The 20,959-nt window shown below is 46.8% G+C and overlaps 1 protein-coding gene across 8 annotated transcripts in view; it reads left to right on the top strand.

Annotated features, from left to right (window-relative positions):
* The window catches only part of MGAT1 (alpha-1,3-mannosyl-glycoprotein 2-beta-N-acetylglucosaminyltransferase), a 46,355-nt gene extending 25,689 nt beyond the window's left edge, over positions 1-20,666 (top strand). For 7 of the 8 annotated variants that reach the window (XM_079963681.1, XM_079963678.1, XM_079963684.1 and 4 more), the window contains one exon: positions 15,893-20,666. In XM_079963681.1, the coding sequence (XP_079819807.1) occupies positions 15,972-17,321 (1,350 nt within the window). In that variant the 5' untranslated portion in view covers positions 15,893-15,971 and the 3' untranslated portion in view covers positions 17,322-20,666. Of the gene's footprint in view, positions 1-735; positions 1,020-15,892 lie in introns of all 8 variants that reach the window. The other variant, XM_079963679.1, reaches the window with a different exon arrangement.
* Positions 20,667-20,959: the final 293 nt, after the last annotated feature.

Raw genomic sequence — 20,959 nt, 5'->3', positions numbered from 1 at the left:
TTAACTGAAACTCAACAGTATCTGTTCCTAGGTTCCCCTTTGGGACCAGGGTTTTCCTCATGTGGATAGAGCTGGAGCCAGACAAAACAGGGATTTGTTGACCTTCCACCTTTGATTTTCTAATCCAGACCAGGGCTCAGCATTGGACAGTCAAACGAGTTTGGCTGGGAGTTTTCCACTGACAGCTTGACAGATGCTTTGGAAGTTTTGGCATAGCTATTAGTCTGCTGGCGGGGGTGGGTGAGGGAGTTCCTGGCTTTGGCTGGATGGACTTGTCTGGACCTCAGCTCCTGGTGGGGGAAAAATGCTCAAGGTGTTTTGATTTGGAAAGTTGTAGGTCTGGAAGTGGTCCCTCTTATTTGAAGTCCCCATGCTGAAGAAGCCACTGTCGACACATAAATAACTCTCATTCATTGACTCAGCTTTACTTCATTCATGCAAGACAGTAGACCAGGCTGGGGCACTTGGTTGTGGGTTCCCCCTTCCCGGCCATGACTGGGAAGCGGGGGGCTTAGAAGTTACTGTGGCCTGCAGCTCCCAAAGGAAATATCTGTTTGGATTCTGCTGTGCCTGTTTTGGGGGTTGGAATGTTGGGTATAAAACAGACCCGATGCTCCAATGTTCGTGAAACGTGGAACTCAAAACGGGAGGGTGTTGAATCCTGCAAGTCCAGTCGTGGGCATTACTAATCCATGCGACATGTGTTCATGCACTTGGAATGTTTTCTTTTGCTAGGGGATAAAGGGAATACATGAGGCAGCCCTGAGGAAGTCTTATTCAGCCCAAAGAAAGAAGAGGCCTGTTGAAGCTGATACAGTGGATGCTCGGGTTGCAAACGTGATCCGTGCGGGAAGCATGTTCGCAACCCGCAGCACTGCATCTGCACACGTGTGGGTTGCGATTTGGCGCTTCTGTGCATGCGTGAGTACCGAAACCCAGAAGTAACCTGTTCCGGTAATTCTGGGTTTGGCGCAGTGCGCAACCCGAAAACACACAACCTGATGCATCTGTAACCCGAGGTATGACTGTATTGCGTTTGGATTTGGTCATGAGATCCCAGAGTTATCACCCCAGCCCAGCTAGAGGCTTTGTAGTTGCCTCAAAGGTGTACCTAAAATTATTTGCGTCTCTTTCCAGGGAACTGGAAGATGATGGTGTGCTTTGTGAGATGAACGAGTTGGTTGAAGCATTTTACAAACTAGGGCTGAATTCCTGAACACACTTAACTGGGAGAAATTGAGTTTCATCCATTTTAAAATTGAGATCAGTAAGCATCAAGCTGGCCAAACTATGGTTAATACAGACCAGGTTCTTCACAGTTATTACATGGAGGCATCTCATTCCATCATTCTCTTGGGGGATGGGTTTCCTGCCATGTTTGCAAGCACAGCAATCATGGCCTACAATGTTAATAAATGTTGTCAGTCAGCTCTCTCACTTCAAAGACTTAACTTAGGGGTTAACACTCCTGGCTTGGTCTGGTCTGAACCAAGGGAAGCAGTCCGCAAGATGTCTTGGTCCCAAGTTGTTTAGTGCTTTAAGTGTTTATAACAAAATACGGACTTACTGGGTAGCTTATTAGCAGCCAGTGCAGATGTTTCAGTGCAAGTGCAATATGTATAAAGATGCCCAGATAATTTATTTTATGAGGTGCCATAGAAAAAGCAAACAAAGAAATAGAAGAGCTGTATTTTGTACTATCAGGAGCTTTCAAATCAGGTGCAAGTGTAGCCCCACATACAATGCATTGCGGTACTCTAATTGTGAGGTTACCAGTGTATGGACCACTGTAGCCAAGGCTATCACTGTCTAGGTATGGTTGTAGTAGATGCACGAACAGAGGTTGATGGGCACACCTAGCCACTGAGGGACTCTGGACCCCTAGTGACAAATTAAATCCAGATCCCTTGGGGACATTGGATCACTTTTGCAGCTTCTGTAGGTGTGTGTATTCTGTGTGTATATTTGTGTTCATGCTGAAGGTCCTTTAAAAGGTTTTATAGACCCGGCACACGTTACATTTTGAAAAAGCACATCTTTCACAATCCAAACTTCATCCCACTTCATTTTAGTAGTGGGGAAAGAATGAGTTGCTCTGCGGTGGTTTTTTAGGGCATGAGGAGTCCTCATGCTAATTTTATAGAGGATGTCTTGTTTGGAAAGCAGAATCTGAGGTCAGTGGAGTTCGTCAAGTAATTGGGAAAGGAAGGAGTGTTTGGAAGATAAGACAAGAAAGGGGGAAGTTGAATTGGAGCAACGATTTTGCATTAGGCAAGGGGTCATTCACCACCATCATACACACACACACACACACAAACGAAAGTAGTAGAAGTTGGCAGAAGGAGACTAACGGTGATTGGGATTGTGCTGCTGCTGCACCTCTTTAAAATGCATCCTGTTTGAGGATTCTGAAGGGGAAGGGAGCAGGCCAATTCTGCTCAAGTTATGGGGCTGATGGTATTTGACTGTATGGTGTAAGCTGCCCTGATCCTAAGGTATATAGGATGTGAATCTGAAGTCAAATAGCAAGAGGGCTTTACCTGTAAGCTTGCATATGTTTGCATAGAATAACTGTTGCTTTCTCATCCCTTACTTATTAAACAAACCTATAGGGGGGGAATCAAAACTCCTGCTCAAAGTATAGACAAATTTGGTGGCTACTATGCACAATGGCTATGTTATTCCACCACTTTGGGAGCAATAGTCCCCTGAATGCTAGTTGCTGGAAACTGCAAGTGGGGAGGGCACTGTTGGAGGCATCCCATAAACATTTAGTTGACTACAGTGAGAGCAGGTTGCTGGAGTGGATGGACTTTTAGCCTGATACAGTCAGGGCTCTTAACATTTTTATTGGTTGTGGAGGGGTGTATTATCCCTCCTCCCCTTTTTTTGCCTCCCTAGAAGAATTCTAAATTTATTCTCCACCTATGTTCCCTAAATGATCTTAATGGACAACTTCGATTAGAGCCTAGAATTGAAATGGAAAAAGGTGGGATCTGTCCTACACATCTGAGGTTCTCCATCCGTTTTAGAGGATGTTTTGTCACCTGGGTAGAATTCCCCTGCTTAGACATTATCCCCTTTCCCTTTGTTGCTCTTTCCCTGTCCCTTCTCTGCCTTCTAATTCCTGCCTTCTGTAATTTGGCCCTTTCTCAGTGCTTGTTCTGAATCTGGCACAAGGGGATGCTTTAATGCTTCTGTGGTTTCCAGTGTTGTAGTGCAGGACAACAGTTTAAGAACTTGCTTTATATTCTTGCATTTGAGGTGGCTTTGCAAACTTCTTGAACCTTCCTGCTCAACTTACCCTACATTCTGCCCCTTGCCTCAGCTTACCCAGTTCTAACCCTCTGCTCTACAGTAGAGTGCACAGCAGCCCTTCAGCACAGTACAAAGATCTGTGAAGGACACATGACACTCAACGTGACATACATTGCAGGGGGTTGGACTAGATGACCCTTGGGTCCCTTCTAACTCGTAAGATTCTATGATTAGAAAAGGAGTAGAATAAGACACCTATCCCTCAGTCCAGAATTACTCAGAGAGGATCCTTTTGGCTGGTAGGCAGAGGAAGGGTACAGTTTTCTCAGTCATATTCTTCCCTGGACATTTTTGTCCTCTTCCAGGTTTTCCACCTACTTCCCATTCAATCTTTCCTGCAGTTCAAAAGCCACTGTTCTAAAGAAATATAAAATGACTTTGAGTTGAAGTGGCCCCCTTGAGTAGGACGTCTACTGCTTAGGAGATGCCCCTTGTCCTCTATCTTTGGTTCCATTCCTTTTCATGTGTCCTAGTTTCCCTTTCTCTTGAACATATGAAACTGACTTACATTGAGTCCATCCAAAGATCTATTTGGCCAGGGCTGTCTACTCAAACTAGCATCAGCTCTCCAGTGTCTCAGATCTTTCCTAGTGCTGCCTTTCAGTTGGAGCTACTGAGGATGGCACCTGGAGCTTCTTCAATGCAAAACATCTGCTGAGCTGTTGTTCCTATGGCTACTGCCCTGGTGTTCATAGCAAAGCTCTTTCGGTTTTACCCCATGAAAAATGCAAACCTGTAGAATATTTATTTTGATCCATTTTTTTGTTATGCAAAAACTCAAATACAGTGTTCAGAATTTGGAGAAGATTGACAAGGAGAAATTTGGTGCCAGGAAAGATACTGAAACTTAACACCAGTTAGTGCCAGTACATGCAGGAGACGGCAGGTAACAATGCAGACACTCTTTCAAATTTCACTCATCTAGCAGATTGCGTTATAAACAGCACAGCTTGCTGTAAGTTGTAGAATAAGCGCTGGAACACTGACTAGTAAGTCTTGAGATAAGTTCTAAGTATTGCTAGTTATTAAAGGTTAAACCCACAACTGCATCCCATGGATGGTGAAGCCTTCTCTTCCCATCATCACCCTCTGGTTTGTTTGCACATGATATGTCTCAGTGACCATTGGGAAATAAAAATGAGACTCCAGGCAGATAAAAGCCCATACCAGAAATGTCCATAGTTCTCATAGAATCATAGAATCATAGAGTTGGAAGAGACCACAAGGGCCATCGAGTCCAACCCCCTGCCAAGCAGGAAACACCATCAGAGCACTCCTGACATATGGTTGTCAAGCCTCTGCTTAAAGACCTCCAAAGAAGGAGACTCCACCACACTCCTTGGCAGCAAATTCCGCTGTCGAACAGCTCTTACTGTCAGGAAGTTCTTCCTAATGTTTAGGTGGAATCTTCTTTCTTGTAGTTTGGATCCATTGCTCTGTGTCCGCTTCTCTGGAGCAGCAGAAAACAACCTTTCTCCCTCCTCTATGTGACATCCTTTTATATATTTGAACATGGCTATCATATCACCCCTTAATCTCTTCTCCAGGCTAAACATGCCCAGCTCCCTTAGCTGTTCCTCATAAGGCATCGTTTCCAGGCCTTTGACCATTTTGGTTGCCCTCCTCTGGACACGTTCCAGTTTGTCAGTGTCCTTCTTGAACTGTGGTGCCCAGAACTGGACACAGTACTCCAGGTGAGGTCTGACCAGAGCAGAATACAGTGGCACTATTACTTCCCTTGATCTAGATGCAATACTCCTATTGATGCAGCCCAGAATTGCATTGGCTTTTTTAGCTGCCGCGTCACACTGTTGGCTCATGTCAAGTTTGTGGTCAACCAAGACTCCTAGATCCTTTTCACATGTATTGCTCTCAACCCAGGTGTCACCCATCTTGTATTTGTGCCTCATTCCACAGCTCCCTTTCTTTGCTTTCCACCATGCTGCCCTTGCTAGTACAATCAACATTCTAAAAAAAGAAGAAGAAGAAGTAACAGGGTTGGAATAAATCATGCAACTTAACTTGACAATTTGCATAATTTCTATTCTGGATGCAAGGTATTTGTCTGCGTCCTACAGGCCTTGCACTTCTTTGTTGGGTGTACACGGTTGTCTGGCTTTGCAGGAATATGAGTGCTTCTTCTCCGTTAAGACCTTGACAGATACAGTTGGACTTTCTCCTCATTTATATCAGTGGCTTAGTGAACTTGGCTTTTGAGATCAGTGTGCTGCTGGGATAATCTGCTTTAAAGCTGACTTGGTTCTCATATGCCTTGCAGATAAGGAAGGAGTGTGGTGCTATGGCAAGAACACATTCTCTGCAAGCAGAAGATTGCATGTTCAGTCCCTGGCATCTCCAGGTTTGGCTCAGAAGGACCCCTCTCTACAACCCTGGAGAGCTGCTGCCAGTTGGTGTAGAGTAATTAGTATTAAGCTAGGCAGACCAATGGTCTGACCTGGTATAAGGCAGCTTTCTGTGTTCTGTTACAGAGGGATGTAGGAGGAAGATGAGCATGTCTGGTGGTGCTTGGGAATGCCATCTTGACAACTCTGCCTTCCTCAAGGCTCTTTCCTGACTTGCTCACTGCTGATTTAGGCAACCCTCTGCTTTCTCTTGTTGTTTCTGGCATCCATGGGTGGAATGCAGAATATATGCCGTCTTCGGTTTTGCGGAGTGCAAAGATGGAATTGTTCTCTCATCTCTCTGCTTTGCTGAATCAGAAATGTGTGGCTGCTTCTACTTCTGGCTCATTCTTAAGGTGGCTGCTCTTGCGAGAGCGTCAGGCCCTCTTCATTCTCAGGCCAACAAGTTAATTCTGCCAGTGCCCACGTCACTGAAAACATTTAGGGGAATTTCTCTTCAGATTCTGTTGACACTGATGTTGTAATGTTTGAAGAGCGATGCTACTGCTGAAAGTTCTTTTGTATTGCCATATCCTTCCCCAACCCGCTTCTAAATTCCTGACTAATCTTTTATTTTTGCAAGGCATATGGAAAAAACACAACTTCCTGTTCTAAACTGCCCTTAGTTTTTTAGCAAGGCAAACACAGTTCCTCTGAAACAGTTAAAAGCAAACCTTCTGCATGACGCTTGCCTAGTCTGGCATCCAAGCACACAACTGTTTTCGGCCAGATTCATGAGGCCCTCTAAAGTTGTATCCAGAGCTGTTTATACTATGCAGTTAATACCTGAGCAGACTTTCAGAACATGCACTCTGGAATAGAATCCAGGCACTGGAGATTATAATCCTCATGGCTGTCTTGAAGAAATGCAAGTATCATGTATGTGACTGGTGCAAGGCTGGGAGTGATTACAGCCTAGTGCCCTAGTCAGGGTATTGTTGCTGGGGGGGTGCAGGGGTGTCTTATGTGTTCTGCTTGTTCCTTTTTAGCAATGTGTTCCTGTGGGATCAATCGTTGCAACTGGGTGGCCAGTGGTGGGAAGTAACTACCGTATTTTTTGCTCTATAAGACTCACTTTTTCCCTCCTAAAAAGTAAGGGGAAATGTGTGTGCGTCTTATGGAGCGAATGCAGGCTGCGCAGCTATCCCAGAAGCCAGAACAGAAAGAGGGATTGCTGCTTTCACTGCGCAGCGATCCCTCTTGCTGTTCTGGCTTCTGGGATTCAGAATATTTTTTTTCTTGTTTTCCTCCTCCAAAAACTAGGTGCGTCTTATGGAGCGAAAAATACAGTAGATTTCCTTCAATGACTGTCCCACTTTAGTTTTGTTTTTCTGCGTCAGGCATAGCATAGGGCGTCACCATTTATCATGTGCGTGTTGTGACAGAGATATGGCAGTGCTGGCTGGGCTTGCCAGGTGAGATAAGGAGATGTTGAGCAAATAGCAAACTTCTCTTTTTACTCTCTGCTTCCTTTACTGGGGACTCTAATTGCCAAGTCAGCTTCTCTTTGCCTGTTCCTGTTAAATGCCAGAACAGTCTTAAAAGGAACAGCGGTAATTCAGCATTTGATCCTGGATAATGAAGCCACTCTGGCTTGGATCACAGAGCTGGTGGGATGAGGCAGCTGACCCTGCGACTGTCCTACTTTCTCCAGCCAGGTATTTGGTCTAGTGTCAGTGTAGTGGTGGTGGAAGCAGAGGAGGAACCTATAAAGATTCTACCACTATCACCAGACACCTTGTCCTGCAGAGGGTTTGATTTAGTACATTTATCTTGTATGGCAGGGGACAGCCTGGGGGCTTGGTCGTCATTCCACCCATCATAGTGCCTGACTCCCTGATTGACTGTGCAGATGTAATCTCAAATTTATTGTTTAACCACCTCAAAGCGATTCATTCTTATTTTCTAGTGCAGTCCAAAATAACCAGGAGGCCAGTGTATTTTGAGCTCTACACATTCTACCAGTCATAGATTCATTTTGGGTTTTGCATAGGCTATGAGAGCTGTTTCTGGTGTCTTAGCCATAAACCGTGAAGGTCAGTATCACAGGATTTACCGGTAGTTGTTTTCCGCAGGGGACCTGTTGAAATGGTCTGCCCCTAGGAGCAGTTGAATCTGTTGGCTTTCCATGCTACTCTCTGGGTTTTTCCTGCAGACCTCGCAAGCTCTTCTGTCAAATTGCTGGTCTGTTCCTAGGGTAAGGTATCAACATGGGTGGCTGACTATTGCTCCTTTAGTCCAGTGACTAAAACAAAGGCTGCTCCTTCGTTTTTGAGGAGCTGTAGAAGATTAAGCAGTTGGGATGGCAGCAAGAGTGCAAGTGGTAGACTATTCAAGGAAAATCTGACTGAAGGCTTATTCACACCTATCTTTTGCCCCGTTCTTTCCAGGCACAAGTCCGCACTTAAAAGCTCCATGTACAGTGGTACCTCGGGTTAAGTACTTAATTCGTTCCGGAGGTCCGTACTTAACCTGAAACTGTTCTTAACCTGAAGCACCACTTTAGCTAATGGGGCCTCCTGCTGCCGCCGCGCCGCCGGAGCATGATTTCTGTTCTCATCCTGAAGCAAAGTTCTTAACCTGAAGCACTATTTCTGGGTTAGTGGAGTCTGTAACCTGAAGCGTATGTAACCCGAGGTACCACTGTACAAGCATTTTTTTATTTTTTGCCCCGGAGCTTTCCCCATAAAAAGCCATACTTTAGCACTCAAATCGAAGCTAGTATCAGTTCGGGTTTTCTGTGGATTGCTGTTTACTTCAATAAAGTTTTAAAGTGTGGATTTTCATTGTGAAAGCGCTGAAGCAAAAAAAGCGGGGGAGGGCGGCTTGGACACAGAGCTTTAAAGTGTGACTTTGCCTGGAAAGAGCAGAAGAAAGGTAAGTGTGGATAAGCCTGAATGTGGTTTAGAAAGAGTAGGCAGAGTTGGTAACAAAGAAGCCTATTTGTCATGTTGCCCTATGGAGCTACACCAAGTGGTTCGACTGCTGTTGCAATCTTTGCATGGAGACATTTGCAGGCCACTATCACCAATTTTGCCAAGCATGTTTGCACTTGAATCACTTGCCTCCATTCCGCTGCCACTTACAGTGGTGCCCCGCAAGACGAATGCCTCACAAGATGGAAAACCCGCTAGACGAAAGGGTTTTCCGTTTTGGAGGTGCTTCGCATAACAAATTTCCTATGGGCTTGCTTCGCAAGACGAAAATGTCTTGCGAGTTCCTGCGGGGTTTTTTTCCTTTCCCCCCCTTTTTCTAAGCCGCTAAGCCACTTATCAGTTGATCCGCTAAGCCGCTTAACAGCTGATCCGCTAAGCCGCTTATCAGCTGATCCGCTAAGCCGCTAAGAGCGCTAATCCGCTAAGGCGCTAATGGGCTTGCTTCGCAAGACGAAGAAACCGCAAGACGAAGAGACTCGCGGAACGGATTCTTTTCGTCTTGCGAGGCACCACTGTACTTTGGAGTCTGTTCATGAAATCACCTTAGCTTTAGTGAGTTGCTGCTATTTGAGTGAATTTCAATTGATTTCAATTGAGGAAAGGGGCAACGTTATAGGAGAGTATGGGGCACCAGCGGTTGCGCAATCATTGCCCCTCCTTAAACCTTTGAAGGACCCTGATGACCTTAAGTACTTACTGGTTGTTTTCAGCATCTGTCACTCCAGGTTCTCTTAGGTGAAGCTATTCCCCCCCCCCCTCCATCCTTAGCAATCTGATTTTAGCACCCACTGTTGCAATAAAGGAAACGACCATGGTTGCTTTGGCTGATGACTTCCCTCAAGAGAAGTATGGAGGAGTGTGACCATGTTTCATAGAGAAATATCTTTCCAGATTCCCTTTGTGGGTTGGTGATTGGAGACACCATATTGTGGCAGTTTTGCTCTTATGTGGAGCGTAGAATTGAGAAGGCAGGGCTAGGGGATTGTTACTCCTGTGAGATTCCACAGGGATCAGTATTGTCTTCTGTTGTATTTGGTGCCACTAGCTGAAGCCATTTGGGGATGTGGTGTCATCAATAGGCAAACCACTTGTTCAGGCCATCCAGTTTTCTCCAGAACACAGACAAGAAAGCTGCTTCAATCTGTGGGTGGACTAGCCTGCTTCATGTATCTTGGATCTGATCCAGTAAAACCCTCTGTATTCCTCTGCAGTCTTCTTGGATAGTTAACATGCTGTGTCTGGGTCCCAAGGGCCACAGCTTCTGTGCTTTTCCTTTCTGCTGCCAAACATTTGGAAGAAGGCAGTGACTATTGGAGGGGAGAAAGAGGAGTGAGAGATCTGTGTTGCTGGGTGTAGATCCACTGGTGCTTCTGCCTTGCTTGTCTCCTTCAAATACTGGATCTGCTTTTAAAAAAAAATCTTACCCATGAAAACTGTGGAACCTTCCCTTAATATCATCATCCCAGGTCCTCTGGCAGCTTTAATTCTTTATTGTACCTCCTGGGTGCTTGCTATCCTGACTGTGGTCTTTCTAACCCTTCCTGGACAAGAGGTGGTCATTGCATGGCGAGTTCCCGCCCCCCACCAAGGATAAATAAAGACACAAGACACCATAATTTAAGGTTAAATGGGCGAATTAGGCCACAACTTTATTGAATTCAGGAATGAGAGGCATTGGCTTAGGCATCGATCCTATCGACTATCCAGCTCCAGCCCATTTGCTGGAGACACGGGAAGGGTTAACACCATAGAGGGGGAGTCTCCTGCTGAGGCACATCAACTAGGAGCTCCCCCGGTCACCGCTCGGGGGCGTGCCTTTGGCCCACACCTCCATAGGCTTCAGACAGGGCCACGCCCCCCGGAGTCCTTTATCGGACCACCCTTCGTTCACTGGGGGGAGGTGATGGCGTTCCTCCCACACACACACACATCCTCTTAACCCCTTCTTACCAATGGAGGGCGAGCCCCGGCTGTGCCGGCCCTAAATAGGGCAGGGCCACGCCCCCCCCCCAGCCACCCGATTGGCTGGCTGGGTGGACGACGCGGCCGGGATTCCCCTGCTCTCGTGGGGGCTGAAAGCAGCCCCCGCTCACGTGGGGTGGGCATGAAGCCCGCAACCCCACCTCCTGGGCAGGCCGGAAGTGGCTTTTTAGGAATCTGACTGACTTAAACAGATGTTGAAGGAAACATCTTGAGAGCTCTGCTGAGCAGGGACATCAGACAAGCACCTAAATGTAACTTATGCATGCCTTCCTTGATCTCTGGGACGCCAACCAATTGCCTCTCCTTTTTTTCTGTATACCACACAAGCTGCAGGCCGCCACAGGGCATTTTTATTTGTTTCAGGAGTCAAATTATATATGGGCAAGCCAGTCAATATTGATTGTCATCTCCTGTGAGAAGCTGAGGTTCCCTCAGAGTAGTCTGGCTATTAAGTGGGATTCCAGGGCCTCAGAATAGCCAGGTTTTGCACAAGCCTGGCTGCAAAGTCCATATCCAACCCTGCAATGTTAAATTTATATGTCTGGTTCTCTTACTGAGTGGGGATTAAGAAGGTTGCCCATGCAGCTGCTAAGCAGCAGGGGCCAAAGGGAGTCAAGAAGATTAGAGGATTGAGGATTAGTGTTTAAGGGGACAAGTGGTTATGGGGGTCAGCTGCAGAGTTGTGGGGGGTTAAATCAGGGGGGATTTGCAGGTCACTCACACCACAGACCCATAGCATGAAGTGTGAAGGTTTAGATGAAAGCCTGTTGAACCATACTTGCATGCCTCTCACAAAGTCACTATCTGCAACCTCACATTCATGAAACCTACAGCTTCATAAGTAATATATGCTATCAACTTTGTTATGCTGTGTGGTTTTTGCCAGTATTTTCCGTTTTCCCATAACTAGGTTTATGGCTGCTGTTCCTCTATCACACGACAAGCAAATTATAAGCAGGGATGCTTTTAAGCCCTTGATAAGTTACTGCTACGAACACTTGAAGTTGATGCCACTGGAGACTTGACACGTAGAACAAACTAGCTTTACTTACTACTCTGAAACTCTTACTGCTGCAGCTGATCTCAAAACACTTCTTTCATAAGCTTTAGTTCGTTTTTCACATTACCTCTGCACACACCCACTCATGAAATGCGTTGTATTATTAGAATAATTTATTCATTTATATCCCCATCTTTCTACTGGCTGTATCCAAAATTCCTACTGTCATTGAGAGAGGCTGATCTGAACCTTGGTTGCTCGCAGAGGAACTTGTGGATATAACTTTACTACAGGAGGGGTCTTGGTTAGGCAGGGCCTTGCTTTCTTTCTCATTCTGAGTGTGCTAGTTTTGATGACTAGGTTCATTGCTGGGTATGGCAGCACTGGTTCATTGTGGAATAGTGAAGTACCAAGGTAGACAACAAGGGTCCCTTCAAATGTTCTTGGATTTTAATCCCCACCAGCCCCAGTTGGCAAAGCCAATGCTCAAGGGCAATGGGAGTTGTAGTTCAACAACATCTGGAGGTCACCATTTTGGCTGTCCTGAGTCTAGCAGCACTCAAGCCCCTCCATATAGAACTGTGCACCCTTAGGTGTGTACGTAAGTTGGTCATCTGCTTAGGACTTGGGTCCAGTGGAAAGTGTTTCACTTGGATCAGAGTTCAGATTGCAGCCTCCTTAAGGCTTTTGCAATTGCAGCCTAGCAGGGAGTCTAAGCTGAATTCCAATGGACAGGGTGTGTGTGATTTCGGGGCTCCCTGTTTGTTTGTCTCGCTATCCAAGACCCAAAGAAGCAAATGTGTGCATCATAATAGGACCGCCTACCACAAAATGAATCCTGATTGATAATCAGCCACTTCTTAACTGGTTGATTAATAAAATAAATTTGCATGTTCTAGTTTTCTCTCAAGAGCTTACATTTTTAATAAAGGCTGCTACTCACTGTTAGAAAGCCGTCTCAAATATTTCCTCTTTCCTTCCTTACTGCGGTGGCAATACCTGCAGCCAAAGAAAGACAGACCTGGCTTTGATTCACCCTGGTCTGTAGCAAACTGCTGCTGGATACTCGAGTCATGGCTCTGCAGCACTGGGTTGGGCTTTGTGCCAGTCCGTGCCGTGCTTGGGTAGTCTCCATTCAGTTTTGTGGTTTCCTCAAGAAGTTAATTGTGCTCTTTCTTTGCCCTGAAAGGAGAGCTGTCCATGCTTTGTTCTCCCAAAAGATCAGATTCTGCTTTCCAAATAAATTATGCAAATGGAAGTGCTACAAAATTGTCTTGTGCGCAACAAGCTCATGTTACTTTCTTTGTTCTGAACTCAAGTCCTTGAGGTTTTCTGGAGGGAAAAGTGTGGTGAAAATGGACTGTGCTGAGCAAAGGAACATGGGGCCTGAATGGAGAAGGGGCACGAGATTTCAAGGCCACGGCCCCAAACACACACAGCAGGCCAGTTGGCACGTGTTGTGCAGCCCAATTGCTCAGCAAAGTGAATCGTTCAGTCTAAGCAGGGGTACAACTGATGTGCTCTTCCCCAGCATTTGGGATGTTGCCTAGTGGTGGGAAAGGAAATCCCCCCCCCCCAAGCTTTTAATCTCCCTCTGCCAAAAAACTATTGTCAAAAGAAGTGTTTATGTTCGCTTCTACTGGTTGGTGGAGATGAAAGGCTGGCTGGGAGTATAAAGAAGTGTGTTTCTCTTCTGCCCAACCCAAGCAGTGAATGGCAATATGCATTTTTGATTTTGTCATTGAATTGTTTTATGTGGACGCTGAAAAAATGTATAGCTTGACTCCTCTTTTGTACGCAGCCTGTGGATAGCCTTGCCCTGAAACACAGCATGCAAGGGCTTTAAAAATAAATGTCAGCCTTCAGCAAGGAATGAGGGGAGATGGAAAGGCCTTAATTCATTGTTCAAGCCTGTTGGACAGCTTTGCCTTAGGGCAGGAGGGTGTGACTTGACCAAACTGGCCTGTTGGGCCTAATTCAGCCTGTGGGGCAGAGTGTGGGGCACATTTCCTATGAAGAATTGGCTGATTAATGTTTTGCAGGCAAAAAAGTGGTCATCTGGTGTCATTGTGATGCCTGGTGATTGACAGGTGGGCAACACTACCCACCTGTCAAACTTGGCCCACCACAGGTGGGGGAGATAAGCTGGCCAGATTCAGTTCCCCACCCCTGCATTAGATGCTAAGGCTGTCCTAACTCCATTTACCTGGGAATAAGTCCCACTGAGTTCAGCAGGACTTACTTTTGCATAGGCATGACTAGAAATGTGCCTTAAGTTTCCAGGTCTCTTCTGGGTGGTACACAGAACGGGAAAAGAGTTTGTGTAGGGCACAAAACCAAGAAACCCTGGGTGGCAGCTGCTGCCGTTAGCCAATACTCCTGCTTTGAAAATAGGCAGCGATTTTTCCACCCCACCCTGGTCTGTTAAACACACTTTAATTCAGAAAATAATGGAACTGGAAGGTGTTTATAGGGCAGGTGTTGGGATCGCTTCCAGTCTCCTGCAGAGATTCTTCTACCCAACTGGGGACAAGACTAGCAAGAAGCAATGATTGTCCCAAAGCTGCTACATGGAGCATTTGTATTCTTTGTGGTTTTCCTGCTATAAATTCAGATACTTTGCTCAGATCCTCTAAGTGTCTCTATTTTCCAAGGACGTCCCTGATTTAGAGAAGCCGTCCCAGTCTCTGATTTGATCCCGGAACGTCCCGCTTTTCCTTAGGATGTCCCTATTTTCATTGGAGAAATGTTAGAGGGTATGACTTTGCCCTGTTTTAAAGTTTTCTTATTTTCAAGAATGCTGTACTGTGGACCAGCTACTGTAATTGCAGGCATGCAAATGCCCATTTAGCTGATTGCCTGTGGCATAAGAATCATCTCCAAATGCCCAGACAGGGAACTTAACAAGAGTCTTTCTTAATCTAAAAAATGACTGACATAGTTTTTTTAAAAAATGTATGTGGGCTTGTAACGTTTTCTGGACTTGCTGGTACAGCTGCTTTGTCTACAGTGAGCAGTCTGTGCTGGGCAGGACCATGCCCTCAGCTGACTCCTTTTCTCTGCAAAACGATGGTTCTCAGTGATTGGTCATAGGAGGCCTCTTGGACTTTATCAAATAGATATTTATGGGGCAATTAGTGCCAGTCCAAGCAAGCTAGATTGTGTAGGCCTTTGATTTGACATGACCATGTTTTCTTGCCACAATGACTCTGACATTGTGTTTATTTCCTTGCAACAGTTCTGTATTTCAAGTAACCCAAACATTCAGGCATGCATGCCTGTTGCTTTCGTTTAGCATAACTGTTTTGTTTCCATTGCCCTCATCTAATACTGCTAATATGAATGGTGGGGCCTACATGGAGCAAGGGAGCAAGGTGGAGTGGACTTAAGAGTAAAAGTGATGCTGAAGGTAGATGATGAATCGAGACTGAATATACCTCTGATGTTTCTCTTGTTGAAATATCTGGAAAGCACTGAGAGCACAGGCCCATTAAATCTCTCCTACCTACTGCAGAATTTCACCTTCCATTCAGAGATCTGTGTTAAACATTGCATGTATCATCTTTTTAATAGTCTGGGTTGGTAGGGGGCAAGCAGTGATGTGGGGTAAAAAATAATGAATAGATGCCAACTGCAAATGCAATATTATGCAAGCTTGGCAGTTTTCATAGTTGTAATTGTTGTTTTTCAAGTAATTATCTCTGGCAATGAGATAGTCAGCATATCATGCACAAGCCTTTGGATTGCTAAATTGGATTAGTGTGTCAACAGTTTTCAGCACCTTGGTTTTTTTGCTTAAATTTGAACAGTGTAAGGAAAGTGCATGCTATTAACTGTAAGTCTCTCCCAGTAATTCTCTCTCCCCCCCCCCCATCATGCAACATTTAAACCACATTAATTTAATAAATGATGATGACGACGATGATGATGATAAAGGAAGGCTTTGATTTTCATCCCCTCAAATATATCAGGTCAAACTTTTGTGGTGTGTGGGGAAAAATTAACATGGGGTGTTGTTTTTTTAAAAAATAACAACAACTTTTGTTTACTAAATGCAAGCAAAACAAACGTGATAAATTAGTACATTCTCTAAGGTATCGGAACTTGCCTCCAAGCAAATTATCCTAATTTGCATAGGATTTTAGTGTTTGGAAAACCCACATCACTGAGGGCAAGGAAGGAGGAGAAAAACTGATGGAGCATGTTGTGGCCTCCCCTAACACCCTTTTATTTCCCCCCTACTTGTTGTGCAGGTCCATGGTGGTATTGTGACGCCCATCAGAGGGGAAAGCGAGCACGAGAAGACAGGGTGGGGGCCTGCGCCTGTGAAGGATGCTGAAGAAAAGCAACCTGGTTCTCTGGGGCGTGGTGCTTTTTGTGGCCTGGAATGCCCTGATCCTCTTCTTCCTGTGGACTCGGCCTCAGTCCTCCTCTGACCACAGCCGCCTCACCGAAGAGGTCATCCGACTGGCCCAGGACGCAGAGGTGGAACTGGAGCGCCAGAAGGACCTCCTGCATCAAATCTACCGCTACAGCGCTCTCTGGAACAGGAGGAAGGCTGCTGAAGCCAAAAGGCTCCACCTCTCGGTTGCGTCCTCCGCCCCGCCTTTGACAGCTGCCCCCTTGCCCCGTCGCAGCCAAATCTCTCCAGACGCCGTCTTGCCAGTGCTGGTGATTGCCTGTGACCGCAGCACGGTCCGCCGCTGCCTCGACAAGCTGCTGCATTACCGCCCCTCCAAGGAGCGCTTCCCCATCATCGTGAGCCAGGACTGCGGACACGAGGAGACCGCCAGGGTCATCGCCTCCTATGGAGACGCCATCATGCACATCAAGCAGCCCAACCTGAGCGACATCCCTGTGCCCACCGACCACCGCAAGTTCCAAGGCTACTACAAGATCGCCCGGCACTATCGCTGGGCCCTGAGCCAGGTTTTCCGGAACTTCAAGTACCAGGCGGCCATTGTGGTGGAAGACGACCTGGAAGTCGCTCCAGACTTCTTTGAATACTTCCAGGCCGCTTTCCCGCTCCTGCTAGCCGACCCCACCCTCTGGTGTCTCTCCGCCTGGAACGACAACGGCAAGGAGCAGATGGTGGACGCCAACCACCCGGAGCTCCTCTACCGTACGGATTTTTTCCCCGGGCTGGGCTGGCTTCTGCTGTCCGACCTGTGGGACGAGCTGGAGCCCAAGTGGCCCAAGGCCTTCTGGGATGATTGGATGCGACACCCTGAGCAACGGCAGGGCCGTTCATGCATCAGGCCCGAAGTGTCGCGCACCATGACTTTCGGCCGCAAGGGCGTGAGCCACGGTCAGTTCTTTGACCAGTACCTGAAGTTCATCAAGCTCAACGACCGCTTCGTGCCTTTCACCCAGATGGACCTCTCTTACCTCAAGAAGGATGAGTACCAGCGCTCATTCCTAGCCCAGGTCTACGGGGCCCCTGAGCTACGGGTCGAGGAGCTGCAGGGTAACCAGCGCCGGGAGCTGGGCACTGTCCGAGTGCAGTACACCACTCGCGACTCCTTCAAGGCCTTCGCCAAGGCCTTGGGGGTCATGGACGACCTCAAGTCCGGAGTGCCCCGTGCCGGCTACCAGGGCATCGTCAGTTTCCTCTTCAGAGGCCGCCGCGTTTACTTAGCACCTCCTTCCGACTGGACAGGCTACGATCCTAGCTGGAGTTAGCAGCTGACGACCCTTAAGCATGTTGGACCCTGTTGTCAAAGGGGTGCTTGGAGTTGGGAGTGGGGGGCGGGGGCAAAACTCTGTATTTTTCTTTTCCTGTGTGGCATTCGAGTGCATTCCAGGGATGAGGGTGGTTTTGTGCACTTAAAATTATGGGGTAGGAGGGGCGGGGTTGCAGGGGTTATTCCGATGCCCCAAAGAGGGGGTGAGGTGGAGCGTTCCGAGTGCTCTCTCCGTTCTACCCTCCAGTGCCTATTCTCCTTTTTTTTTTTTTTTTGACATGGTGGTCTGTTCACTCATTAGATCCTTGGTGGCTTCTCCAAGTCGGTGTTTTTTTGAGGTCAAAGCCCGTGCTAAACCAAAGCAGCAACCCATCGAGGTTTTCCCAGCTTTGTTGAGCTCACGGAGGCCTGCGCAGCTTGTGGCCCATCAAGCCAGGTGTGGCTCCGCAGGCACACAACATGGCTTGATAACTTCCCTGTTCCACGTATGCAGGCAAGCAAAAAAATTGCTGGTAGGTCGCTTTGCATAGCTGGTGTGTTGCATTCTGCCTGATGGGTCGCAGTTTGTGCAGGCCTGAGCAATAGGGAGGAAATGAGGGCCTTTTCTCCCCTCTTGACTGCCTGTTCCTTTCTCATTTGGACATAGTTGAATGCTAGCATTGCAAACAGGAAACTCCTTTGGACGTTCAGTGAGTCCCTTAGAAGGACCACTTTTATTGACCATATTGGCCATTTTTACTTGGGTCTCCTGAATAACTCATTCTTGAACTGTGTTCGATGGGAGGTAAGGTGCATGCACTGATAAAGGTGATGTGAGGATTGCTCAGGTGAGGCGAGTGTCTAAATCTCCAGTTGTTTTTACCTGGGTAATAGGCATGGGGGGAGATGTGGTTGGTTGCCAAAGGAGGTTCTTGTCAGCTGGTCCTTACTGTAAGCTATGGCGACTGAAATCCAGACGGGCTGGACCATTTCAGGTGGCAGGTGGGGGATTAAATTTGAAAACTCACCCACATGAAACTCCCCTTATATGTGCAAGGCTAGCATGTCCAGGAGAAGGTCTTGGGCTAGCTTTTTTCCGTGACGTGTGTGAAGGAGCATTCGAACCCCCACTTAGTCAGAAATGGTACCGTCTTGAGCACCTATTTGCTCTCAGTTATGTTTTGTGGCCACCATTATATAATAGCTACATGACATCTAAAGGGAGGTTGGTTTAATTATGGTGTGGTGCCACATTCTCATCCCAGGTTGAGTGAGGAAACTTGTCCCCAATGGCTGCCTTAATTCGCCTTGGGTTTTGGGGGGAGGGGCGGTCCCTAAATTCGGCCCCACCACAGAGGTGGCTTATCCCACAGTAGCATTTTGTCACATTAGCACTGATCCACCACCAGGTCTGCGGGAGCAACGGGGCAGAGTCAGCAGAACGCACCATGGGAGGAGCCCAGCCTTATTCAGCGGTGCAGAAGCTTCTTACCCCATTCTTGCCTCTAGAAGGCGCTGCTGAGCTGCTCCAGAGCCACTAGATAAAGTAAGCATGGAGAAGGAGCTTCGGACCTCATATGGCCAAAATTCAGACCACACCAAAGGGTAGTATTTTGTTTGTTTCTTTGGATGCTGTATTACTTTTTGTCTTTTTTTATATAAAAAAAACCTATTCAAACTCTCCATGGTGAATGAAGAAAGAAATACGGGGTTGTATTCAGCATAGCACTAAAGAGATCGTTCTGCCAGTGCAACTATTTCTTCTGGTCCAACAGAATGATCTCCCCTGTCCTCCTCCATCCTTGTGTGCTGTTGTGGGTTCTCCTAACCCTCTGGAGCAGATATGGAAAGGGCGTGGGGAGGAGAGGGGAGAAAGTCCTATTGCGCTAGCTGGGATCCTTCTGCTGGCTTTCACTGGTTCCACAATTTAGTTGAATACGGCCCCTTGTCTCTGTTTTGGAATTCCACTTCAGTAAGGAATTTCTCTCCTGCGGCCAAGTTCAGCAAAATGGGTGTGGGACGCCTTCCTTCCGCATCTCTTGTTTTCCTAGCTGGTGCAGATGGAAGAACAGGAGATGATGCCTCGGGGGAACCGCATGTGAATGATCTTGTTGCATCTATTTAATTATGTTTTGTTAGTACTTCCTTGAAAAAGCAGTATTGCTACTGGGATCGTGAGAGAAAGACGTCTCTTCCGTTGAAAACCCTGATCATGAGATTATTATTTTATTTTTTCAAAGGGTGATCCATCTTGGGTTTCTCTCAGAGGAGGAACCTCTGTGAGGGGATACATATTGGTGAGGTTTTGGGGGAAATATTCCGTTTGAAAGGGTGTTCACTTATGAATGGGAGATTCTCCATTGAAGGCAAAGGCCTTCTCTTCTCCCCTTGAATGGGTACCTGTGGAAACTCACTGACAAGACCATAGGAGGGTGAAAGAGAGCATGCAGTGATGGTGAGTTGCACTCTCAGTAGGTCCTACACCCTTCTTTGAAATTTGCTTGAATTGGGGGTGGCAGGGAGACATCAAGATGAAAATGAGGAGTAGCTCCAGGACTCTCTTTAGTTTGGGGTTCACATTCCTAGACACAAACTGATCTCCAGTGCAGGGAAGGAAGCACCTTGAAAGATGACCTCTTTGACCAGTGAAAGGCAGTTAGTGGGGTTGGGGGAAGGAGGAGCATATTCTGTCCCTATGCTTCCCCTTTCTGTCTTTAGGGGCACAAGCTAAGGCCCCTGGATTAGAATGGGATCTACCCTTCTTCCTCCTGTCCAGGCAGGAGTTGGTATTATCACCCACCTGTAGAATTCTGAAGAGTCAGCCAGTGGATGGGACACTCTTTTTAGGGAATTGACTCTACCTTTAATGCCAACGCAAGGGCCTGACATTGAGGACTTTCTCTGTCCTTCCCACCCAACCCATTGTTTTGGATCAAGTTCTGTCCATCCAAGCCATCTATGGCCTGAACTCTTTCTTGTGGCATGTGGTCCGTGTTTTGTGTGAATGTCCTAGCTCACAGTGCTACTACCTCCCTTTCCATTCCCAGAGAGTGCTTCAGGTGAAGGGACTTGAGATCAGCTGAGATGGCATTGGCCCCGGAAGAACGTTTTGGGTCAGTCGGGGAGAATCTGCCAGCATCTTCAGTTCCCTCCTTCTCTCCCAAGCTCCCTTTCCGCTCCTGGAACAGTCCGTTTTGAAATTCCAACTGAAAGGAAAAGCTTGTGAAATTTTGGGGTGGTTGAACTCTTTAAGGTGTTTGCTAGAGAGACGCTGTTTTTAATGTCCAAATTTCAATTGGTGAAATGTTTGAAGATGCAAAAACTTATTTTCCACAGCAAAATAAAAGCCGGTCCTTTTCAAACAGCTCCTGTCTTTTGTGCCTTTGATCTTACAGAATCGCTCGGTGTCAATTCTTCAGCGTTTCACGAGAGTCTGTAACAAAGGTCTGGCGGGGAGCAGGCAGAGAATGAGCAGACCAAAGATTCATCTAGTTCATTGCTCTGTCCCAAAGTGGCTGGCTAGTTGCTCCTGGACAGTTCAGAAGCGGGATGCAATAGTGATTTATTACACCTGCCCTCTTGTTCATTGGCAGCATAATGGGTCCAGAGGCAGCATACATCTTAACCTGACAGCTCCATTATACTTTGAATATGGAG

Source organism: Podarcis cretensis, assembly GCF_951804945.1.
Source record: "Podarcis cretensis genome assembly, chromosome: 2".
Classification (NCBI taxonomy): Eukaryota; Metazoa; Chordata; class Lepidosauria; order Squamata; family Lacertidae; genus Podarcis; species Podarcis cretensis.
Note: the sequence above shows the minus strand (reverse complement) of the source record. Positions and strands in the feature narration are given on the sequence as shown.